The 26,387-nt window shown below is 40.6% G+C and overlaps 2 protein-coding genes across 5 annotated transcripts in view; one reads left to right on the forward strand and one right to left on the reverse strand.

The window, feature by feature from the left end:
• Nucleotides 1-26,387, forward strand: part of GPM6B (glycoprotein M6B) — a 105,129-nt gene that overhangs the window by 73,985 nt on the left and 4,757 nt on the right. For 2 of the 4 annotated variants that reach the window (XM_053387216.1, XM_053387219.1), the window contains exons 2-7: nucleotides 1,968-2,087; nucleotides 17,315-17,501; nucleotides 19,872-20,028; nucleotides 21,078-21,249; nucleotides 23,043-23,116; nucleotides 24,317-24,382. In XM_053387216.1, coding sequence (XP_053243191.1) covers nucleotides 1,968-2,087; nucleotides 17,315-17,501; nucleotides 19,872-20,028; nucleotides 21,078-21,249; nucleotides 23,043-23,116; nucleotides 24,317-24,382 — 776 coding nt within the window. Of the gene's footprint in view, nucleotides 1-1,967; nucleotides 2,088-17,314; nucleotides 17,502-19,871; nucleotides 20,029-21,077; nucleotides 21,250-23,042; nucleotides 23,117-24,316; nucleotides 24,383-24,507; nucleotides 24,534-26,387 lie in introns of all 4 variants that reach the window. The other 2 variants (XM_053387217.1, XM_053387218.1) reach the window with 2 other exon arrangements.
• Nucleotides 20,365-26,387, reverse strand: part of OFD1 (OFD1 centriole and centriolar satellite protein) — a 36,083-nt gene continuing 30,060 nt past the window's right edge. Inside the window, exon 24 of the transcript XR_008330275.1 lies at nucleotides 20,365-22,671. The gene's annotated coding sequence lies outside the window, so the exon portion shown is untranslated. The remainder of the gene's footprint in view (nucleotides 22,672-26,387) is intronic.

Raw genomic sequence — 26,387 nt, forward strand, 5'->3', positions numbered from 1 at the left:
AAGTGTATGGATCAAAAATAACTTAGTCCATGGTGGTTAAACTCCTTAGATTTTTGCTGCAAGGACTCAGTTTCTTTACAGAATCAGCATTGGCTTTATGAGATGGGTGCAGATGCAAAAGATTTCACTTCCATTTGAAACCCACACACACTTTTAATTTTGTGGTTATATAGCAGCAACTGGGTTGATTTGCTTTTTTATTCTCCAGGGAAATCTGAAGCAGTTTAGTTGCCTCAAAACCAAACCCAACTCAAGACTGATTTGCAAGAAGACTTGGAAAAGCCTGAATAGAATATTTAAAGCATACTCCATAAACACTGCACTGGTGATTTCACAACTTTTTTCATTTGAGTGGGATTTCCACTTAAACCCCATAGTAATGAACAGACATTGTGCAGAAGTAATACCATTTGGAGAGTTTGGGTGCCATTTCTCCATAAAACCTGTTGCATGCTCCTTAATAAAATTTTAATGTCTTAAGAATATGGAATCAAATACTAAAGAACAACAGTGCATTTGAGGAAAGGATCCATCTTGTGTTGATCTCTCCACAATTGAAAACACCTGATAATGAAATGCCTTGGTGGGGTTTATCAAAAGCATCTTCCCAACATTCAGGGCACTTAGACTTAGATGTTACTTCCTAGTAGAATATAAAGTACTGCATGTTATTGGTTATTGTTTGACAACTTCCAGGAGTATGAAGAGGGGGACTTACTGAAGATAATGCATAAAACTTTGGCTTATTTTTTAACTTCTAAATCAGCATTTAGATTTTTTGTAATATTTATATTTAATGATTTTTTTGTTGATTTCATTGCTATTAGGGATAGAGAAGAAATTTGATTTTGTTAGCATTAAATGGGAAGCTACCTAATTCATGCTCTCAAACAAATATGTGAACTGAAACATAACTTTTCTGAATTTTGCAATGTGTACAAAAATGCATGTTAGGGAAAGCGTACATAAAAATGCATATATTTCTGCAAATAACGTAGCATACAAATATGCATTATATATAGGGAAATTGTTGGCATAAATGTGCATATTAAAACTGCATACAAAAATGTGTTTATTAGGAGAAATTTGCACTAAAGTGCTGGTGAATTTCTAGACTGATTCAGAAAGGTAAAGAACTGAATTTAAGACAGGAAAAATGAAAAAGAGAGATTTCTTCATCCCTAATTTCTATTACTCTAATAAATAGTATGCTATCAAATTATCAAAGGAACTTGCCAGTGTAACCTCGAACAATTTTGCACAATATGCTACAGCTTTGCCTTATCTACTTGTTTTCTCAAGATGCTAACTGTTTAATACTGCAACAGTTGAAATTGTGCTTTGATATTTTTTTTTCCCCTCGCTCCATCTGGGAATGATAATCTTGCTCTGCTGGGTTTAGTGAAAAGTTAAAAATAGTAAATGTGGTTTCCCACAATTAGGATAGAAAAAATTGCTGTAATCTATCAGCTATAGAATGGCTCACTGTCAGTAAAGAAGGGAACAGAGGAATGCATGTGATAAAGGATGGAAATACCATAAAAATGACTTGAGAACAGCTTTCCCCAACCTTGTGCCCTCCAACTCCCATCAGCCCCAGCCAGCCAGCGGATGGGAGATGTTATCCAAAAAATGTGGAATGAACCAGGTTGGGGGAGGCTGCTCTAGAGTACTGGATGCTACTGATATGTCAACATACAAATTTATATGTGCTCTGAGGAATCTAGCAGGCTTCCTAAATTCTACTAATAACTGCAGCCCCTAGAATCTAATGCTAATTATTTCTCCCCCTTCTTCTGATTGGTGTGTGGGTGTGGCTGGCTTCTGTTACGAAATCTCAGCATAAATTTCTGCATTCTTGCTCCCTTTCCTGCTTTCTTTATAGTAAATCTGAATTGAATAAAAGTACTTAAAGTAAAACTGAACTTTGCTGGAGACACTGACTTTTTACCACCTAAAATTGGCAGTGATCACCAGACCAGAAATGGAAATTGGCAGGTACCAATGGATGTACAGGAATTCAAGGCTACACCAGTACCATCATGTGCCAGCATTGAGAGGCAATGTTAGTCCTTTGGGGATTCAAGGTAAATAAAAGCCTGGGGGTCTAATATCTTAACTGGAGAATTTAAATATGATAGCACCATAATAGTCATTTTCCTAGTTTCCTAGCTGTAGCAAAAATGTTCCTAAATATATATGTTGATGTGTCTGATTCTCACTTGGCAGGTTTTTGTTGTTGTCTGTTTCAAAGCATTTGTTCAGAACTGTTTTTCAGAGTACGACATCTTTTGCATCACTTACCTGGCTACTCAGAATAATCTTTAAAACTGCCTATATACAAGAAGTCAAATGGTCTTCCACATATCCTTTGCAGTCCAGACATTTGACTTCTGTGGTTCTCAAGGGAGTAATATAGCCTACTTTAGACTTTATTTTCACCTTAGACTTAATTTACACTCAATGGGCTGTTTTCCCATTGGTTCAGTGACTGGTAGTTTCTGTGGAGAGGTTGTGAGTTAGGTATCCTTCATAGCAGCCAGCGCTCTCTATTGTTGTTGTTGGGCTCAAATGCCCATAAGTCCCAATCAGCATAGCTAACAATTATGGACGATAGGAGCCATATTTCAACAACAGCTGCAGGGCAGCAGGTTGGGAAAGGCTCCATATTTAAAATATATAGTGGTTTTGAATGTCTCATCTGAATGCATTTTTGACCATGGCCTTCCTCCTTGCTAAAAGCAAACTTGCATATTTAATTTGCATCATATTCTCTTTCATAATTTTCCCCCTTCCAAATTCTTTTATCATCCTTAGTGGACAAGCAGGCCTGAAGATCAGAATATAAGCTTCCTAGCAGTAATGCATAAAGTTCTCTGCCTGCTGATTTGCTATGGCACTCATATTTTACAATCACTTTTTTTGCGGCTGGCATGAAACGTGTTATTTATTTCATTTTATTTAAGGCATTTCTATTTCACTCACTTATTAGCATTTCTAAGCAGTGCCTTAACTTGGAGGATGAAAATGTCTTAGCTTAAGCAACCAGTAAGAATGTATAGTAAGATAGCAAGGATAAATTTTAAACTGGAACTGAGAAAGCAAGACGAAAAGACAAATGATAACAGTGTGTCACTGACCGTCTAATGAAGTTTTGTTGTGCTTAGTCTTGTTTTCTGGGCAGCTTAAAAGCTACAGTAGCCTATCGATCAACTGGATGTACAGTTCAGTAGATATTTTTTTACTGAAATGTCAGTAATCAGACGCAGATAAATAACACGGATCTGTGAACTATCTCTTCCCTCAGTAATATAAAGCAAATGGTCTAGATTTTTTAAGCCTAGAAAAATAGCTCCATCACAGTCAATGCTTGCTTTATTATTGATTATGGCTTTGGGGTACATTTTGAGATATGTGGGATCACTGCCTCAGCTGGAAAGATATAAGAAAGAAATCCTAGATTGTGGAGGACAGACTTCAGTTTTGTGAGATATACTTGTTTTTCTTTTCATCTACCAATAGTAGCCAAGTGTTTACATAGTCAAAGGGAGCAGCATAAACTAGAACGGGGCTCTCATTCTCAGCCTTTTCACACAAAAAAGCACACCTGGTTTTCCACTATGTTTTTTTTGTTTCAGCAGCCCAATTAAAACAACCTTTCCATTGTTACAGTTGTTAAAACAATTGGAAGTAAGAAACCCTTGACAGTAAGTAGGGTCCCAGCCTGCCTTTTGCATTCTCCCAGCCTAGGTACTCATCTCCTATGCAAGAGGATTTTGCCAATTGGCAAAAAATCTATTCAGGAAGGAACCAGAGAGGAACAGCTGGGAAAAATCACTGTTCTTACCCCGGGTAAGTGTTATACTCTGGAGCAGGATTGCACCTTATAAAGCCACTGCAGGAGGGATAGATGGTAACTAATACTGGCATTTGGCTCCCCTTTGCTTTCCTTATAACAAAGAATCAGTGGTGGACCATGGTGTCTCAAATTTCAGTGGTGCCTGCCCGACGCCAAAATCTGCCCCCACCCACCAGCCGCTTGCCTTCCATCGGATTTCATGGTTGGCGTTCCTGCTGCAGCATCCTAGAAGCTCCACGCCCAGTGCAACTGAACCAGTGGCGATTCCCTAGATCTGCCTTTGAAATCGTGTTGAGGCCCATTAGTTAGGGCTGCCATACATCTGGAATTTCCCTGACATAGCTGGAATATGGCAGTCAGAAACAGTGTCCGGGCGGAAATCGCTTAAATGACCGGGAAAATCTGGACGTATGGAAACCCATGCTGGAAACCTAGATTTCTGGCAAATTTCCTTAAAATTAGCTCAACAACTTCTCACTCTTTTTTAGATGTTGCAATAAAAATTCAACAACTTTGGCCCAAAAATATGGCAACCCTACCATTAGTAAGGTTGGGTAGTTGCACAAATGTCCTATTTGCCCTCCCTCTTTTCATACCTGGAGCAATCCATGATCCAGGGGGGAAAACTGTAGGCAGATCTTTGCAAGGCATCTGGGGGCTCCCTACTAGTAGCTCCTTTCTCTTCCCCCATAGGATAGGGCTCCCACTCTATCTAGCATCCTCTACCTCTCCTTACACCATGTTGGGCAAACAGGGTACACATTTTACTCATAGGTTGTATAGAATCTGCCCTTCGTGAATTATCCCCCCATACAGGCCAGGTCTTTCACTGTTAACCGGTTTATTTCATTGATGTCTATTGTCCATGGACTCCCAAGGAGCCATAGCTGTCAACTTTTCCCTTTTCTTGCAAGGAATCCTATTCGGAATAAGGGAATTTCCCTTTTTAAAAAAGGGAAACGTTGACAGCTAGGCAAGGAGCTGCTTTATGTCATGTTATGGTAGGCAAAGGCAGTGAACAAGCCCTGTCCAATTCCAGATGCAGATAGCTCTGAAGTGGTTTTAGATGCATGCTCTTGACTGCAAAATGTTTGACACAGTTGTTGATTCAGGGTCTTTTAAATTCTTCAGCTTGTAAAGATTTCCTTCCTTTTTTCTTTCAGACTCAACATTCAGTTGCAAATGTGAGCAATCTCTTTTATGTGATGGGTTTCTTGCTAGGCTTAAATAAATTGTCTCCATCACAGAGTCATCTTCTCCTTGATCTTCTTTCAAAAACAAACTTTTGAATGGATTAGAAACAGAGCGCAGGGCTCGCATGTCAATGTATTTTTCATTTTTTCCACACTGACATAATAGTCAGCTATCCTTACAAAGTAAGGAAAGTTGGCAAAATACCCCCTCAGTTTTAAATACAGATTTATTTTGAAGGTAATTTAAAATGCATCTGTGCCTTAATGAGTTTGAAGGTGTAGCTTGTGAAAGGGAATACACACATTTATCTGCATTGACCTCTGGATAATCTTCTACCTTATTGCTCTGAATGTTTTTGCTTACTGACAGAGATTGGTGTATTTCTTCCCATGTTATAGTCTGACTTTCCTAAAAGACCCAGTGCGCTCACATGTTCTAAAAGTGATGTAATGAAGTGTCCCTGAGTGAATTCTCCTGTTCAAATATATTGGAAATCCTTTAAAAAGAAAAGAAAGTGTGGGGGGGGGAGTCTTTGCAGATTTTTATATTATGGATGTATGTTTTGTATTATTTTATTAATGCTATTGCTTGATACAGGTTTGGCATTGCATGTATTGTGAACTGAGCTGATAGGCTTTTTAAAATAAAAAGCAAATATGGAAGCACTTGAAATCTGTTGGGTATCCCAGACAGAAAAGTGGTTGCTTACATATACTAGTGATTTCTGTAATGAATATAATTGGAAGCTAGCCCTGAGCTAGCTCACCTTACTCTTTCAGTTGGGGGAGAGGCTTCTGTGATGAGGTGTTGATGTTTTGTCACGGAATGCACACTGTTGTGATCTTAGAATGGTATCTGTGTCTTTTGCTAGGAAGGCTGGAGTTGGGTAGGACAGACTAATCCATCAAACACAACCAACAGCAAATAATAATAAAATACAATGCTTACGCATGTGTGAGAGAAGAAGAGGAGTTTGGATTTGATATCCCGCCTTTCACTCCCTTTAAGGAGTCTCAAAGCGGCTAACATTCTCCTTTCCCTTCCTCCCCCACAACAAACACTCTGTGAGGTGAGTGAGGCTGAGAGACTTCAGAGAAGTGTGACTGGCCCTAGGTCACCCAGCAGCTGCATGTGGAGGAGCGGAGACGCGAACCCGGTTCCCCAGATTATGAGACTACCGCTCTTAACCACTACACCACACTGGCTCTCAGAGAGAAAGAATCCCACAATCCCTTTGTTTCCCTTTTCTAGTGATATACTTTAAAACAGGATTCTCTTATCTGGCCTGAGACTATCCCCAAGCCACACCCGCTGCCCCACTCTAATCCCTAACCCTCATTTGCTCCTCACTTCCCTCTACAACCGTCTTCTTGACCACTGGACTTGCTATTGGTCTCCTCCTCTCAATCCACCGTAACTTACCTTTGCATGCAGGGGATGTCTCTAACTCACTGAGGGTTTGAGACCTATCGGCTACACTCACCTGATTTAGCAGGCCAGTCGAAGCCGTTCTCAGGGTGTGGCTGCTGTCACATGCTGACAACTTCAACAGATGACTGGGGGAAAAACAGAGGACAGGGCAACACTGGGAAACCAAGACTGAGAGGTGCTAATGATGGACTAGATGTGGTTACTAGTGCCATGCAGTTTCTTAGTGTGTGGTTCCTGGTTGTCTGAACCCTTCAAGTGTTGGTGTTATTTGAAGCCATGTTGTTGTTGTTGTTTGATAACCCACAATTTTAAGCATTTCTCTTTGGTGGGAGCAGGTTCTGAAAGGACATGTGTTCTGTGAATATTAGGTGTTTTGAAGAAGTTGAGAGCTGTGGGTAGAAAGCCAGTTTGATGTTCTACTGTATTATCATTGTTTGGGGTTATGTGGCCTGATTAAACAAGATGTTCTGTTCACTTCCAGCAGTTGCCCACCCAGGGTTCCAGGCTGCCTGCTGTCACATCTTTTAAAGGGCTTCTTAACCCATGTGCCTACCAGTACTCAGGCATGCAGCATTTACTTGACAGTGGAATATAGGAAGAAGCTGCCTTAAACTGAGTCAGACCATGAGCTCATCTTGTCTATACTCAGAGGCAGAAGCTCTCCAGGGTTCAAAACAGGAATATTTCCCAGCCTTAGTCAGGGATTAAACCTGGGATGTTCTGCATGCATATCAGTTGCTCAACCAGCTCCCTTCCAGGCCATACAGACATAGATGCGTCACTGGTGTGTGGACGCTGCATATGTTGGAGCAAGTATTAGGTAGCAGAATCCTTTTAATGGTAGAATTGCACACAAGGAAGGAATTTATATTAGCCCAGCACCTCATCTATATCTAATTTAAGTCTTAGTACTGCTATTTCGGGGGGGGGGGGGCTCACCAGCCACAAACTTACCCAAGGCAACTTGTTCCATTTTCTCCTTGCAGAAATATTTCATGTGGAGGAACAAAAGAATGTGGTATAGCCCAGGAAACTAATATTTTCAGCTCAAGGCTTTTCAGATTACTTAGCCTACGTCTTCCTAATGCTCTGGGTTGACTTTCCTTTCTTAAAAACAATAATAATAATTATTATTATTTCTTCCTTCTCTAGCAGTTGATCCTAGAAGCAGTTAGGAAATGTGGGGAAACTAGTGAACTCTCATATTTCTCAAGCTATTTCCACAAAGTAGTGATATTTCTGGATTGCTACTGAGTTTTCTGTATCTTATTCCTGTGTGGCTTTGTTCTGAGAGCATTAGCAAACAGCATGGCAGAGCAATATTAGCAATAATAAATTGAACCTATTGGCTGAATAGATGTATAGCAACACACTATTCCTATTTCTCTCCCACCCAGCTCCAGTTTAAAAGAGAGAAATGTGCATTATTATTTTTTGCACAGTATACCTGGATGCCTGATGGAACTATTCTATCAATTACTTTGCCCCATGGAAGCAGCACCCATGTTGAATGTATGTGCTGGAAGTGGCAGTGTATGAAATGGCTTCACTACCAATTTATGCATCTCCCTTCTGCCCTAAGGTACAGATAGGGCTGCAACAGCCGTAGCCCACGCTAGGTAGGATGTTTGGCACAGGTCAGTTGTTAACAGTGGCTGAGGGGACAATATAGGAGGCATACCAGGAATTGCAGGATATGGTGGAGAGGATAATTGGGCTAGAAGCTGGCATGGGTGTATATTGGGGCAGGGAGAGGAAGGGGAGCATGAGAGGGGAGAAATAACAGAATTTGTGAGATGTGTATGGTAGAGGAAGAGAGAAAGTTATGGGAATTTGGGTGGGACTGGCCAGGTATGGGATCCCCACCCTTTTGGTTTTTTTAAAGGCTGTAAGGAATGGAAAGGAAGGCATCAAAATAGGGGAACATGTTTAGTGAGGAAACACTGAGTATGCAAGAAGATACTATGCAGAGGAGGGAGGTTCAGGAGCAGGAAATGACATTAGAGTGGCATAGAATGAGCAAGCCATACAGAGGTGAGATCTTGGTTTGGATCCAGAGACTGTATTGTGATTAGGACAGAGAGGCAAGCTGTGTGGACAGAACTGCTCGAGAGGCTTCGCAAATCGTTTCCGTATGTTATGGGTAGCGAGTTAGGGGCCCATACCTTTCAGTGCTTGAGGGCCCAAAATCCTTAATTTCCTGATGATCAAACTAACCATAGCAATGGGATATGCTGTTGAATTTACTGTTCTTTAGATAAACGTTTGGGAGCTCTATAAAATACAGTAAACCTGCAGCTTTGAAGTTCCTTTTGGAAGGAGTATGTCAGAAAACATAAATTTGTTGGAAGATAATTGAGCAGCCAATTTCCTCCTGATGTTTCGCGGTACCTTGTGTTGCAAAATAATTTAACCTTTTCAAACACAACACAGAAGGGCTTATTCAGCTTTGCCTTGCCACCCCAGAAGGGGTAACATTGTCCTACTTTCATCTCAAGCGGATGGATCAAGAGGTCTCTTCTTGCTTATGTTGTCTCAAGTGCTGTATTTTGAGCACTTTTGATGACCTAAACCAGCTAGACTTGAATCAATGTTGATGTCAAACATTGGATCAGCTTCTTCCATTTTACAGGCCAGTCTAGGTCCTTCTCTCTCTCAGCTTATTATAATAGAACCCTCTTTGTCATCAGCTGCCAGCTTCATGGCACACTAAATTTATCTGAAAAGGTTAAATAGGAAAAGCATGTAGCTCAGTGTTTGCTGCTTCACTGTTTGTAAGAAGGATCCCGTTATCATGATTTGAGGCAGCAGAGAAGCATTATTGCTGCTTTCAAAATGGAAAGATGGATATGACTGGTTTTGAAGGTGTACAGCTGATAAATGCAACAACTTTGGCCTGCAACCAGCTTGAAAATCTAAATGAATTGGTATGTGTCCACCAATATGAAGCAGTCATCTTCTGTGGCCACTGTTGTAAGCAGCACCTATGTTTCTGGACAAATTTTCTTTAGGTATATGGTGAGCAATCACTTCTGATTTCCAACTTCCCCAGCCTACAATTAATCATACTAGTTTTGTCATGAGGACCGTAACTGTATAGTACTGTGTTTATTTTTCTCCAACCATTATCCTTCATTTGTCACCTTGGATGAACTTGCTACCCCAGATCAGTGTTCGAAACTTACTCAATGTGAGCCCATAATATAGGATGCCCTTCCCATGTTCTCCCTTTCTGGCAAAGTTGTTTGACAGCGTAGCTCAAAACCAGAAAAATATTGCTTATTATTTGTTATGCATTCAGTTTCTTATCTGCCCTTCACCATAAGGTCCCAGGGCAGGTTGCAGCCATTTAAAAATACAATTTTAAAAATAGCTTAAAGCAAACTGATAATGAATGCCCAGCTGGTTCTTGATGGCTCTTACAAACTGCTTGTTTTACCTTTGCCTCTGAGTGTCTTTCTGCATATACTGCCACAAACCGTTCTGCGCCAATTATTTGGGAATGATGAAGGAACAGGGCTTAATCCTTGGGTACAAAATTGAAGAGCTGAGTTGGCAAGTGTATTGAAGGCAAGGGATTCAGGGGATGGGAAGAATAAGAGAGGTTCAGTCATCCTGAGGCCACCTCCTGCCAGGCCTCAACATGTTGTAAAGTTGGAAGTTTCTCCAGCCTGAAACCCCTGCAGAGCATTTATTCACATGCTCACAGTATTTGTTTTATTTAATACAGAGATTTCTAGTTAAAGCATTACATTTTATACATGGCTAGAGATAGTGTTCCACAAGGGGCAAGGGCAAGGCTAGCTTCTCATTTAAACTTACAGAAAAGCTCCTTTCCCAGCTGTTTGAAGGTCTGCCAGTAGTTTAATACACTGTTCCACAGAATCTACACACCATTTCACATAATATGATAAACTGCAGATTTATATTGGAGCTTGTGAAACAAGAATTCTCAAAACCCAGTATTTCTATTAATTCAGGGCCAACCATTTGTTGGTTAGAGTAAGCTTTGTTTACTCTTGAATTTTTAAGACCTTCTTAACCTGCAGGAATGTTGCAAACTTTTTAAAAAATAAATAAATAAAACCATAGATTGTGTGATTGTTCTGGTGTGGCAGTACATTTATTGTTTTGATGTGTGGTAGTGATCTGTTGGGTGCTCTTATACATTTGGAAAATGTCAAGAGCATAACTCAAGGTTTTCCCAGTGGAGGTGGGCAGCAATCTTGACTGAGGTATTTAGAACTCTTCTTGACATGCTAATCAACCCATAGTGGCTTAGAGCATCCGAATAGTTCTCCGTGTAACTGTGTTGGGAGAATTGGGATGGCAAATCTCTTTACAGCCAATGGCTGTAACTCTTGGTCCCCCTAATGCTGTTGGACTTCCAACTCCCATGGGCTTCAGCCAGAAAAGCCAACATCCCATCAGGGATTATGAGAGTTGCATTTATATATTTGTGGAATTTGCATTCCGCCCTTGGACCCAAAGGTTCCCAGGGTGGTGCATAATATTATAATATCTAAATCCAGACAAAAATAAGAAGAAGAAGAAGAGTTTGGCTTTGATATCCCGCTTTATCACTACCCTAAGGAGTCTCAAAGCGGCTAACATTCTCCTTTCCCTTCCTCCCCCACAACAAACACTCTGTGAGGTGAGTGGGGCTGAGAGACTTCAAAGAAGTGTGACTGGCCCAAGGTCACCCAGCAGCTGCATGTGGAGGAGCGGAGACGCGAACCCAGTTCCCCAGATTACGAGACTACCGCTCTTAACCACTACACCACACTGGCTCTCGCATAAGAAAACAAACAATTACAAAAACAGACAGAAAACACACACACACAAGCAGACAACCAAAATTGCAAACAATCCAGCAGCTATATCTGGAGGGTCACAGGCTAGCCACCCTCTCCTGAACAATGTTTGTTGCTTTGTGTAATAAGGCAAGTATGGGCAAGTTGCTTTGCCCACTTTGTAAAGAATGCTCCATAAATACTTGGCTGTGTGTATGTAGGTGAATGCGGGAATCCATTCTGCATTTTATTCTGTTGACACAATGATAAATAATGACAATTTATTTATACCCTGCTCTACTAAGTGCCAGTATAGATAGTGTTTGAGACCAGACTCACAGCACTAGTCATCTTAAGACAGCATGTAGGTGGCGATAGTGCAGGATCACTTTTATTTATTGTTTGAATCCACATGAATCTGCAGGTGACATGCATAACTAAAAATAGCTTTGAAAACAGTCAAAACAACAAACAACATAAAAGATAGGTTCTTAAACAATACACTCAGCTGGTAAAGCATATTGAAACAAAAAATGTCTTCAGTGGTTTCTGTAAAGTACAAATAATGGTTGCCTGTTGCATTCCAAGAGGGATACTGCCCCACAGAACAGGGGCTGCCACACTGACAAGTCTTACACCTCCAAGTATGGATTTTATACTATTGACAGCTCCCCTTTGTGCAGGGGTTGCCCATGCTCGAAAAGCATGAGTTTTTCCCAGTGCTTTATGCACCATAGTTGGTTCCTGTTCTTTTTCTTCTATTTGTATTCCTTATATAAAAAAAATGTGTGTGCACACATCCACTTTCATTTTATACCCTTCCCCAGAGAATACTTTCAGTCCTCTTTTTTTTTTTTTTTTTTAGTTGGCCTCCTTTTGTGAGTGTGTTAAATCTGCAGCCAGGTTCACCGTTAGCTCTGGGCAAATCACTGAGCTGTTATTAACCTGCTTCCATGGCAACTGCTGCTCACAAGCCTGAGGACAAAAAATTGTTTTTATTCTGAACTGCACAAAAGGTTCTAGTGATGCTTTAGACAAAATGGCCATTGAAAGTGAGTTGCATTGATGTGTGTATCTGTACAATTTATATTTAAACTACTTTACTCTGGTGTGTTAGGGTAGTATTGGACATGCCTGGCATACTTTTAAATTCTGTTTTTAACGTCTTCCACCATATTTTGTAAGGGATGTTAAGGTTTTCCTCTTTTCAAAAAGCGGAATTTATATAAAGACAAGAGTAGTTCATCTCTTTGACTCTGCTAATATGGCCATTCTGAAATGTTTCCTGTTTGTCCTCCTGTTGCCATTTAGTTTCTTCCATGGCAACATGATTAATATTGTGTGGTTATGTTTGTTTCAGAATGAAACCAGCAGATAAACCATTTTTCAGCAAAAGAAAACATTTTATGTCATGAAATGCAGAGTTAAAAACATAACAAACATCTATTTATCTAGATTAGATGTGTTACTAGTTTAAGCACACCACAGATATACTCTACAGAAAGTAAAATTCAGGCAAGTCTTGATAATTGTGCACAGAGGTATATACTGCATCATGGCTTCTGTCTTTTAGCTGTGAAAAGTATGCACATCACCCATGAAAAGTGAACACATGCATGTACTCAAAACTGTGTGTGACCAGTACAGTGTGTGACAAGTTTCCTACAGGATAATATTAATATCCTAAGGAAATGACAACCTGATGAAAATCTCCCAGAGAACACCATTCCAGCTACTATGGCTGCTGAGGCCGTTATACCAACATTTCCCACAAAGATACCATTGAGAGTATTGCCTCTAATGTTGCTATAGTGCATCTAGCCACTAATCTCTGTCACTTCATAGTTATCCACAATTTTTTCAGGAGTAGTATTACTACCACCACCTTCAGAAGACCTGGGACCAACTTCTTCTTGAAGCCCAACCAACAATCCCCTCCCTGCCCAATTTTAGAAATCAGGAAGGGCAAGGATTCAAGACACAGGTAGTTGATGGAAACTAACCTTCAACTACCTTACCCATGATCTCCGGTTACACCAACTGAAGCTCCTCCAACATCACCAGACACCTCACCAGAATCACCTGTTCCAAAAGATGGAATCCAAATCCTGGTTTATGCAAGCAATTTTAACTTCCGAATTCCTCACAAACATGTCACAGCAAGCTTTGGATGAGTCTACTGATGTGTCCTCAGTAATCTACGGCTTAATCTGGACAATGATACTTCCTTCTCACAAGCCTTGGGTGGACGCCTCCATCTAAGACCTGTTAGAAGCAGACCCTGAGGGGGAACTTGAGCTACAGGATCTCATACTGTCAGCCGCAACTCCAGGAATTTATTAACCCCCTCATTGTCCAATGTAACATCTGCCAACATCTGCCAGTGTGCTCTTCTGCATTCTACATGGAACCAGCAGGCCTGTCTCTGCAAAGCAACAAAGGGACACAAATATATCATAAATGGCAATTGCAAAAAGCCTGTGGGAGAACTTTTCTGCCTCTCAGGATACTCTGTAACTGACCCTAATTAAACAAAGCAGCTTCAGTGGGAAACTCTAGTGTGCTGAATTACAATTTATGAGGCAATTCAGTTATGGCTTGAACTGTTTTATTGCAATTCATGTGTCAATTAGCTTGTCAATGCCAGGATGTTTGTTATCACCATTGCTGTGATATAGTGCAAAATAGTGTTGACTATTTTGTTTTCAAGCTAGCCTTCACAGTTCTTTATACACATCATTTTCCTCTGACACGAGGGGCGCTGGAGGAATCTTGGAGGTCTGTATCTTGAGCAAACTCACCTGGTCTTTCACCTTCATAGGTTAATGTACAGACAGGTTGAGCTACTTCTTTGAACCCACCCACCCCAATGAAGTTCTGTGAGGTAGTTTGAGTCAGCTGCCTTGTACATTTTTTCTTTTTTCCAACTGGTAATAGCTGCTTGGAGTTGCTAGGACAGATGTCCTCAGACTGGTGCCCATGATGCCTGTTAAGGCTTTAACTGGTGTCCTGGGACAGGTGCCCCAAACTCTGAGCTTTCATTAAAAAAGAAAGAAAAAAGTCTTGAGCCCTTCTGGAAAGCAAGTTATTTCTGTGAAATGATAGTGTAGTGGGGTTGCCTTCTATACTTTTTATGGTACTGTTGCGATTAGTCTCTCTCTCTCTCTCTCTCTCTCTCTCTCTCTCTCTGTGTGTGTGTGTGTGAGAGAGAGAGAGAGAGAGACATCTGCACAATGGGTACCAGGACAAAGCTGACTTCCCACTGTAAGCATAAGGTTGTCAGGGGTGACTGTCTCTCTAGTTTTGGGTTATGCCACCCCATAACAGCTATTTTGTGACAGACACTCTTATTTATCTATTTTAAAGCCCAAACAATATTTTACTTTTAAAAACATTTTTCATACGAAAAAGCTACATAATAAACATTTTTCTTTTATACATTAGTATACCATACTTGAAACAGAGTGGACTGAGGACAGGAGACCCATGCAAAAAGGGGAAAGGAATGGAACCTGACTGTTCCTTCCTCCTCTGACATCTCTCTCCCAATGTGCATATATGCTTGCCAATTTAAGATGACACTTCAAGCATCTGATGAAGCAGACCATGAAAACCTATGCCACAATACATTTGTTAGCTTTTTAAGGTACTACAAGACTTCTTCTTCTTTAACTGCTGCATGGACTTTATTGCTCTGTGGATGTGCCCAACTATAATAATTTCTGTGTACCTGTACAAAGACATCATGTAATGTTTGCTTTTGGTGGGTAGCAAATAATATATACATCAGAGTTGTACTTATGAGTGCATCTCTTGCCTCCCCAGTTCTCCTTAAATTGGCTTGGATAAGCCAACTTTTAATTTTTTTAAAAATAAAATAGACTCAGGATGGTGCTTGGCTTATTCCAAGCCAATCTGCATTTAATCTGAGACTTTGGTACATGAAGCAGTTTTCTCCCAATACTCTGATTCTCCAACCCCCGCCACATAACACTACCTTTGTACACATGACTGCCCCCTCCCACCAATACCCATTCACATTGGGGCTGCTGGTCTGGCACAGAGAGGAATGTTTCTCTCTTGTCAGCACCTAGCACCTTGGTTGCCCTGGATTCCTGATGGGAGCTGGAGGCAAATGCGTAAGTGGAACAGGTAGTGCCTACCTTGCATTTGAAATAACTGTTCCAAGCCACCGTATTTCAAAATGCAATGCTTGGGACTATGTATTCTGGCGTCATCTCTAGTGAGAATAGCATAGCAGTTCTAGGACAATAACTTGGTTAAGTGGTGTCTTGGGCAACTAGATAGTTTATTAGTATGGCGATCAGCAAAATGGCTTCCTCTTCTCTTGAACAAATGAGTGACTGTGAGCATTTGGAGAAGCAAAGTTTTCCAAGTTCAAAGCCAATTCCTTTTATCTTAGGCTGTGTACTTTTTCAGCCACTGCTTGTTGTTAACAACAGTTCTAGAAACTCCAGTTCATAAGAACAGCAGGGTGGTTGAGGCACAGTCTGTCTTCTCAGGAAGCAGCTGGGAGGTCCGATCATTTTAAACTTCCACCATGCCCAAATCTCCTTGTGCATGTGCAAAGCTAGCAGCTCAAAGTGGAATCTGAAACTGAACATTCACTACACTGCAGACTAGACTTGGCAGTTCTGATGTTACTAATGAATATAAAACTATTCCCTAGAGGACATAGAAATATTTCCAGATACTGAGGACAAACAAAATATGCAAATAAATCCAGAGGGTTTGCAGCACAGAATCTCCAGTGAAACAGTGTCCCATATGTAATTTAAGGAACCAAATGGGCTTTTGGGATTTCTTTTCTACTCTCATGATACACTTGCATGCTTGCTGTATCAGTGATGCTGTAGAATTTGCCATTTTAAACCATCTAAGACCAATAGGAACTGTTTCTCCTAACTCTTTTCTTTTTACCTCACCAGTATCTGAAACTTCTGTTCAAGCTAATTATTCTAATTTAGTTGTATCTTAAGTCTTGAAGGCATATTCCTTCATTGGAGTAGTGTTGCGCTGCGAAATTAGTTCCCATGCTGGGTTTTGAATCAAGTGGCTAACCTGTGACACACACCCCGGGTTATTTTTGGACACCAGCTCCCATCAGCCTCAGCCAGAAGTCTGGTCAGGAATGGTGGAAATTGTAGTAACAAGATCATCCTGAAGGGCCACCCATTTTCCATAATCAGTCTTTTAGGCATTTACTAAAGTTGAAGGCACCAGTAATGCTTCTAAGCACGGCAGGTGTGTAGCATTTCATCTACCCTAGGGATGGAGAATCTGCTGCCCTCCAGATACAATTCTGGCCTGAGGTGATGGGAACCGTCGTCCACAGATTCTCCATCCCTAATGTCAATTAACAAGCTTGGGATGTTCTGTATTTGAACATATCTGTATGTTCTTCAGAGAAAGCACAAACTTTTCAGCTGCGTTTATATAGAACCTTTTGAGTACATCACACACCAGTAAACTTTTTAACATCCATGTTGGGTGAACCAGTGTGCTGTCAAATGGGGCCTGAGGTTTTATAAAGCTACCGAGTGTGGGTGGATTACTTAAGGCTGTCAAATGAATTTGTGGCTCAGATGAGACTTTTAACTAGAGGGCTTCTGGCTCCCATTGCCCTGCAAAGATGTCTGAAAGGACAGTATAGTGCACTCAGTTTCAATGTTTTATTTTTGTTGTCTGTGCTTAAAATAGAAGTGTTAATTTGATGTGTCGGTGGGGAACACACACTCTTTTCTAAAGCATCCTGCACAAGCTTGCTTCATCTGCAGCCTTTGATTTTCCTAGAATCTGGGGTGCTGTCACTCTTGTACTTTGAGGCGACAGACATAAAGAGGAAGGTCATCTGATGAAAGTAGGAAGTGCAACCCATTAGCTTTGAACAAGTAACTTTGCTAATTGTTCTTACTAGTTTTACTACATGAAGTCCAAACGATGTTGTTCTCATAACTTGCTCTTGTACCTAAATAATGTTGTCTTTGTGTCCCCCCCCCTTTTCTTTTCTGCTTAGGTTGCTTTGAATGTTGCATTAAGTGCCTGGGAGGAGTTCCATATGCTTCCCTTGTGGCAACTATTCTCTGCTTCTCTGGGGTAGCATTGTTCTGCGGCTGCGGTCATGTGGCTCTCGCTGGGACCGTATCGATCCTCGAACAGCGTTTTTCCACAAATGTTACTGACCATGCTTTGTTATCTGAAGTGTAAGTACAAAACCACTTCTCTTACTCTGTGAAGCAATTGCAATGATAACTTTAATAACATCAGAGCTAGGAGCGCATGCCAATTCAGCCTGCAAGGAGGTAAGAATGGCTGACAAAACTCAAAATTTGAAGTGAATTTGGAGAGTCCATCTCAAGCAAAACATCTTTTGGATTGGGGCTGTTTTTATATACAGCATATAGTTGTGAAATTTGTTGGGTGGGTTGGGGAATTTGCAACACTTCCACCAGAAGTCTGCTGCTGTTAGGGATTCAGCATATATTCCCCCCCAAATGTATATTCTAGTTCAACAGAGAGAAGGAAAACAAGGGTAGCGATAAATCTCCCAAAGAGCATAGTTATTCAGCTCCATAGCAACTGAAGGCAAGAAAAAATAGCTGTTGCCAGGAGATGACAGACCACTAAAAATATACTGGAGAGGTACACAGGAAAGCAATACTGCTAAATCTAAGGATAAAATAATAAATGTTATCACTAACCACTGCAATTGAGGCAGTCATGACATTTCTCTCACATGCCACATAACTCCATAGTAGATGCGTAATGGACTATGAATCTAATCTGCCTCCCAGTGAAATAGGCTAAATTGGTTTGTGTCTGAAGCATGCTAGTTTTCCTCAACAGGATCTTCCATTGCTGAACTGTTCTTATGGTTAAATTTCCCCCTCAATTATTAACCTCTCATCTACATTACTTAAGCTTAAAACATGTTGCCTCTTCTGTCCTTGGTGAACAGAGTTTGTCTTCCTTTTCACGTTCTAGATCTTTGAAAAAATTGTTAGTGGCCGTCATTTACTTCACTTCTATAGGACAGCACTCCATAATTCCTTTGGCATTATGATTCATCTTCTGGATGTCTAGTAGATCAACTAAAATTCTTTTAACTGTGGTGCATAACACTAAATCTGAAACAAACAAATATGGTTTACATACCTCTAGAAGTGCAAACAAATGCACTTTTCCATAGTGCCTTAGATGCAGGGTATTCTGACATTTTGTATGTGGAACAGGAAACAAAACCTGTATTACAGGGTGGTTGTGAGGATACCATGGGGTGCGGTGATGACCAGAAACCAAATTTAGCAGCAAAGGGGGACAATACAAATTACTCACAAATTGTGGCTACATATTACTTTTAATGGAAAAGATGGCTGGATCCGTTACAAAAGAGAAATAACTGCACACTAATTGCACAAATGGGTAGAGCTAGAAGCTGCATTATATTGAGTGATGTGGGCAATGTACCCTACTGCTACTATGAGGAATTTATATTGTGTGGATGCAGTGCACACACTGACAAGAGACGAAAGGGGAAAGCCCCTTCTTGTTCCTAGATGGCATAGCGGTGTGTCGGTCTGGGTCTCCGTCCTTGCAGCAGAGCTCATTTTGTCTATTTGAGTAGGAGTGGCACTCCTTTAAATGTTTTTCTTGCTGCTGAAAGAAAGCAAGAACAAAGCTTCCTTCCCAGCAGAAGCCTGCTGTGGTTCCTTCTGGGATACAGTAAGGGAAGATGTTTGCAGTAAGAAATATTCTATAGTGACTAGTGAGGGTATGGCTTGAGGCTATTTAATTATGTGTAAGCATCAGGTGCTGCAGCATTTTTGAAGTTACTGGTGGTCAACTTTGGCTGTGTAATACAGGGGTCAGCAAACTTCTTCAGCAGGGGGCCGGTCCACTGTCCCTTAGACCTTGTGAGGGGCCGGACTATATTTTGGGTGGTGGAAATGAACAAATTCTTGTGCCCCACAGATAACCCAGAGATGCATTTTAAATAAAAGGACACATTCTACTCATGTAAAAACACGCTGATTGCTGGACCTTCCGCAGGCCTGATTTAGGTGGCGATTGGGCCAGATCTGGCCCCCGGTCTACCCATGGTGTAATAGCTGTATAGAAGGGAAATAAATACTAGATGTTTTCATCCGAGGATTTGGCTGACTAGTTCAGTTCGTATGTGAAATTCAGCTTCTCCATCTGTTCTGGTCCCTTTATTGTTGAATATGATGAGGTAAAAATCTACAACAGCTTAACCAGTTCCAGTTGACAAGTCAACATTAAAGAAGAGCAACTGGATCAGAATCTAGACCAGCCTTGCTCAACCTGCTGCTCTCCAAATGGTGAAGCCACTAATTCCTTTCAGCCTTAACCACCAGCATGGTCCGAGGCCAAATATTGCAACACGATGGAAATTATGACCAACTACATTGGTTCTTTACGCAACTAGTAAATGGTCTCACCTGTGAACTTACCACTAAGATGTTCATTCTGTCCTTGTGCTCTTGGATGATTATGAAATGAGACTTTATTTCAGAGTGACAAGAGTCTGATTGCCCTGTTTGTTTCCTTCTCAGAATAAAACTAATGCAGTATGTGATCTATGGCATTGCGTCGTTTTTTTTCTTGTATGGAATTATCCTGTTGGCGGAGGGCTTTTATACAACAAGTGCTGTGAAGGAGCTGCATGGTGAATTCAAGACAACCATCTGTGGCCGCTGCATCAGTGGAATGGTGAGTCCATTGCAGGAATATGGATTGCCACTACTCCAGTGGTCCATAGCATTATCTACAGTGTTGTTTGCACCAGCTCTTTACGCTCGCCTTTGATAAGAGAGAAAGCAGTGTCTTTCTAGGCTTTCAGAAAGCCCTAGCTAGAGATGCTAGCAGTTGAACCTTAGTCATCCACATAAACAGCAGAGGCTATACATCTCCCTTTAATGGTCACAAGAGAATTAGGTATTAATTCTAGCTTGTTTTCTTAACCCAAGTGAATTTGCCTGCTTTTTCTCTCTCAAATAGTACTTTATTGGAGAGAGGTATGAGGAAAAAATAATTTGGACATAATCCTCTTTTTTACCAAGTTTATTCTTCCAAGAAATTACAACTTTTAAGTGGGCCACAGTTCTGTCAAAGCTTTCATTAACACCAGTCATTAAAATGTCCAGATTATATATTGTGTGTTTTTGTCCAGTATTGGGCTTTTGGCAGCCAGGTTGTGCTTTGTTGGGGGGGATTTCTCCCCCCCTTAACTGAGAGCACTTAATTTTTAACTTTATAGATTCCCCCCCCCCCCCACAAAATGTAATTAAGTTGTCCCCATCTCTTGGTCCAATTTAGTTGGCTGAAGCATGACATTCTTTTCAGTTGGCTCACCTGAGACAACAGGCTGGCACTCCCTGTTGTTAGAAGCTATGCCCTCTTATCCTAATTGCGTACAGCAGGAATTGGGAGGTACCCACAGATACTGTAAGGAAGTCACAGTTCCCAGTAATGAAGTGCCACTCCAACGACAAAGAAAGCATCCCAGAATGACTACTGCTCAGAAAGTCAGGCTGTTTTTTATTTTGCTTACTTAAAACAGAACGTCAGGCTCTTAACATCGCAACACGGGGTATAGGGAAGGTCTCTATGGAGTGAAAATCCGAGACTTCACATCAGACATGGAGACTCTGACATGCTCTTGGATTTTAAAATTCTGTACTATAAATGAGATTAACCCTTGATTTCCTAAATTAATGAGAAAGGGGTTTTCTGTGTGAAATGTGTGCCTGTCTCCTCAGTTTGTTTTCCTGACCTACGTACTGGGGGTGGCCTGGCTTGGCGTCTTTGGCTTCTCGGCTGTGCCGGTCTTCATGTTCTATAACATATGGTCAACTTGCGAAGTCATCAGATCACTCCCAGCAAATATGACAGCTTCAGCGGACCAGATCTGTGTGGATATCAGGCAATACGGTACTTATTTTAATCCTGATTAAATGCTTTATCCTCTTTCCTTGTCCTATCTTCAACAGGTTTGTCTTAGCCTTATGAGATGAACCAAAAAGCAACCAAGTGTGGAGTCTCTGAACATGTCATTACTTTTTCAATTAATGCAGATTACACTGACCTCTTTCCAGATGCACCCAGTTTAACTGCATTTGGCAAGTCATTTATCTAAAGTGATTTTGTGCCTGTTATCCGCATTATGCTATCAGGCTTAATAATAAAACAATCAGCAAAATAAACTGCTTAAGCAAGCCTGAGCCCATCACCAAATAGTTTGAAAACCTACCATGCTAGTCTCCTGAATTTAGCTATATATCTGCATATTCTTACTATTTCTGTAATAATGTGAATTGTGTATGTGCTCGTGCAAAGCAGTTTCATTTATCCTTATTTTGGAAGGTAAATACATTGTCAGAACAGTATGAGGAAGGAACAGGGGTCTAGATTTGTGCACCCAAGAATCACACATTATGGGACCAGATCTTTGTTACCTGATTAACATCACACACACTATGCGGTTGTTCCTATCATTAATGCTTATTTGGTGACAAATACTGTTTACCCCCACCCTCCCCTGGGACTGGGATTATTTGCGTGGGATTAGGAGTGAGGGACATGATAACCTCCAAAAAGGAAGGGCAATAGAACACACAATAGAAGTTGAGTCAATTTATTTCTAGAAGTTCCATCCAGATTCCAGGTATTTTAAGGTTCCTAACATACTTTCTCTGATATTGGCTAAAGAAGTGTGCAAATCTTTCAGAAAGGCCGGTGGAAATGAGATGTGCGGGGAGGGCACAGTAGAGGCGAGCCTGGGAAATAATGGGTTTTTATCCACTGCTAGTCCTTCTCAGAGTAAACCCATTGAAGTTAATGGACACAACTCATTTTCATCCAACTTAGTTGGATACAAGCCAATAGAACTACTTATAGAGATTCCAAGACAAAGTAGCTGTTCTCCTCTAGTCCTGCTGCTTCTGTGCTGCTGCGAGCTATGCCATGACTGTTGAGTTGGCATGTTGCCCAAACCTTGGCTCATAGTTTTTTTCACTCCACATGGCTTAGTGCTCCACACACTTCTCCATTGTTTTATAACTCTCATACACATACGTACTGCTGTATAGCTCCCCCCACCCCCCAAAAAGGTCAAAGATGAATATATTTGATGAATATCTTCTATAGTGCAATATGTTGAGGTACTTTGCTGTGACATGATATACTTCCACCAGGAAGAAAATGGCCTGAAGATCAGTAATGAAGAAAAGGAACAGAGGCTTTAATAAGGCAATGGGCAATGGAGGAAGAGAGTGGCTTGCAGAGATAATTCTGAATAGTTCCTCTGCAATTGACCACAATTGCAATCTCAATCCACAAAGTTTAAGGCAGAGCCTGTAAAGATGCAAGCACCCTTTTCAGCAATCCCTTTGCCCATTCAATAGAGTCAGGAAGCACAGCATATGACAGTGATTAAAAAGAAGAAGAGTGTCCATAGTGACTAAAACAACCATTTGTCCGCCATATGGGAATCCTAGATCTGAGAACATCTCTTGGCAAAGAGAATCTCTCCTGGATGTAGAAAGGGAACACTGTTAAGTGATTTTGTACTTGCTGGTGCCAACTCCAGATTGAACTGGTCAATGTGTGGGTGCTTGTTAAAGGAACACAACTTGCGTGTAGGTGGGGAAGGGAAATGGATTTCAGAAGGGAGAATGACATCAGCTATCAGCTTTAACAATGGCTTTTTGATATTTTAACTTCAGGTATCATCCCTTGGAATGCTGTGCCTGGCAAGGCATGTGGGTCAGCATTAGCAGATATGTGCAGCACCCCTGAGGTAAACGAGACTACGACACCCGGTGCTTGTCTTGCATATCTTGACAACTGGGATATAAACAATTGGTCTGCTAAACCATTAATGCTCATGCCATTTATTTTTTAAAAAAAGGTTTCTTAATCATGCAGAATGAATGATACAACATTCTGAGGATATAGGTCTGCACTACTTGTTGCGAGGCTAAGTGGTTCTGTGGATAGCCAGTTGAGAGATAACGGTATTTCTCCTCCCACCCCTTCAGTAGCTGGAATACATGGTGCTGAAAAATTATTTCATCAAGCCACATCAATTTTGCATAAAACACATCAACATGGTAAACACTAGGATACAGTGTATAGATAAGTAATCAATGCTTAATTAATATGCCAGGCTTCCTTTGAATAAGGAACAACTGCAAAAATAGTGCCCTCAGAATAGGCTGTCTCCTGTCTTTATTGCTAAGGCATCATGCTGACTGGGCTGTTGTGGTCCACAGCATCTCTCTCCTCTAATCAGTTTGTCTAACTGCAACTGAGTTACAGTGACAGGCAGTAACACACAGCTGCCAGTTATAAAAGCACCTATTCCAGGCAGGTTGAGCAGGTTTGCCTTATTATGCTGCCTTCCATGTCATTCCATGCATGTGGGTAACAAGGGTTTTTAAATGTGTGGAGCATTTTTGTAAAACTTTAATAAATATCTTTTTTTAAAAAAAATAATAATGTGTGGAGCATGCCTCAGTTACGACTGTGGGCTAGAATAATGTTAATAGAGTGGTGCTGATGGAACTGCCATGGTGGTGGCCCTAGTCTCACTCAGAATAATCATTTTGGATTCCGTTATTCTTTTCTCTTGGCTGGCATGGATAAAAATTGCCCTGAACAAGCTACACATGTGGCGACCAGCATCCAGTTACTGAGGCTAACATTTTTTTCCAGTCACAATCAGAGAGATGAGTGCAAGTTTCCTGTATGCAGAATCTGATTCCCACTAGGCTTCTTCCATGCTATCATGGTCAGACTCCTTGTCTGAATAGCTTGAAGTGCCATAGGTTTTGACATTGGACTTGCAGAGTACTCACTACATCCCCTCAAAAATATTTGTTGGCGCAGTGACTCATGGAATCGGACCTTCCTCCACACTAGGCAGCCTCCCGAGAGTTATATTTGTCAATGTGCCATGGAGCTCCTAGGACAATGATTTTCCTCTTTACTGTTATAGTTCTATTTGTCTTACCACCTGTTCATTGTGGCGTGTGCTGGAGCTGGTGCTACTGTCATAGCCCTGGTGAGTACCATCATCCTCTCTCTCTCATAAAATAACCACATATTCCCTTTTCAGATGTAATCTTTAAAATATTGTTTAACTTAAACTAAGTAATAATTTTTGTGTTTGTTGGCACCTGATTGTAGTTTTCTCAGGATATTCCAAATAGCAGGCAAGTGCTTACATTTCCCAGTAAAGCTTTGCACCAAAGCAAGCTTTAAAATAGTTCTTTTGGTTTTGTTGTTTTTTGCTATTCGTTTACCTCCATCCTGTTGCATGGCCAATTTATGGCATTTTTGGATATAGCTATTTTGCCATTAGTATGTAGAACTTCCCGGCATCAGGACACTTCAGACAGAGGTTTCCTACCTTTGAAAATAGTTTTAATTAATACTCCTGTCTTTCCTTCATTTAAGTCTTTTGGGGAGTATGAAAGGTACCTGAATGTACTGAAGTTAGTTAGTCTGATTAAAAACAAGACCCATTTATAGTCAATGAACTGTTGCAGCAACCTGCTTTCAATCTTCTGTTGCCAAATTCATTGAAAGTCATAATTTATCAATGTACTTCCCACTGAAACAACCAGGGACCCTTACATAGCTTAGGTAAAGCAGAGCTAGTCATTTTTGCCATAGCTCTCATTGAAATCCGTGCCTGACACAGTATAAATTTTCAATCTAACACAAAGAACTGCCTAAAAGGCCAGTAGAATTTGTTGTCTCTTATACGCTGTGTTTTGTTCTCTTCCACCAGCTGATCTACATGATGGCTACCACATATAACTATGCCGTTTTGAAGTTTAAGAGTCGGGAAGATTGCTGCACTAAATTCTAAATTGCATAAGCCCAGTAAAGAGCTGCACTGTGTAGCTTGAAAAACCACTGACACCCTAGACTAAAGAGTCTAGCTTTTTTGAAGTTTGTTACAGTAAATTGTAAATAGCTTCAGTAAGCATCTTTAAGCATTTTAGATTAATTCAAATTTATTTCATGTATATGAATAATGATGTGGGTGAGAGCTGGCTATTTTCTATACTATGAGAGGATTGTTATTTTCAGTGATGTTGTAAATCATCCCTTTAAAGGAAGGAGGGCTTTCATTTCACATCAAGCTATATTTTTTTCTAACAATCATCTCTGAAATAATTACTGGATCAATTAAGGGCCTGTAATAAGTTATTTTGTCTCTGCTGTTCACTAATCTGAAAAATAATAAAGCATCTGTTCTACAAATAGATGGCACACAAGATACATGCTTGATTCTTGATAACTGTCAGTGACTACCTTTTAGATTGTTGTCAAAGTGCTCTTCTAAAGTACCACACATTTGCCTCTCATTTCTACTGTATAACACCAGCCCTTTGGGTTTTTACTGGTCAAATGTTTTGAGAGACAACTAATTAGGCTCACTGAAGAATACCCTTTTCATTAGCTGACATTTTCATTTCCCCCCAAAAATAAGAAACAAAAGCCATGCAGTTCTCTAGCAAAAGCATGGAAAGAAGTTCATTCCACCCCACCCCTGGCCTATGAGAAATAGAAAACATTGACTTTTGTGGCACAGGCTATGTGCTACTAACTTATTTGTCAGTGATCAGCTTCCAAAGTATAACCATGCAGCACGCAAAGCAAACCCTTTTATATAGAAAGCTGCATTTTAGAAAAAAAAAACTATTTTTGCCCCAGTGAGTATGGCGGAACGCAACTTTTCTAAGAGGATAACTATATAAAATTTCCGCATTACAATTTTCCTTTACTCAAGAGGATGGGGGAAGAAACAGGGAAAGGAAGAAACGATCACAGATTTATCTTGAGTTGCTCTTCTAGGCTTCAGCATGTAAACTTGCAATGTATTTTCAAAGCTTTTCCGTTTCTGTTGTTCTTTCGCATTAACTGCTTTTGTTCCTATTTCCTACTAACTTTTGCCAGTACCTACTTAGTAGAATTAAGCATGCAAAATTCTAGCGATCTTTAGAAATAAGCCTCTTTGCCTTTTTTAATACTTAATAATGTAGAATAACTTTTAA

Source organism: Podarcis raffonei, chromosome 4 (genome assembly GCF_027172205.1).
Source record: "Podarcis raffonei isolate rPodRaf1 chromosome 4, rPodRaf1.pri, whole genome shotgun sequence".
NCBI classification, from domain to species: domain Eukaryota; kingdom Metazoa; phylum Chordata; class Lepidosauria; order Squamata; family Lacertidae; genus Podarcis; species Podarcis raffonei.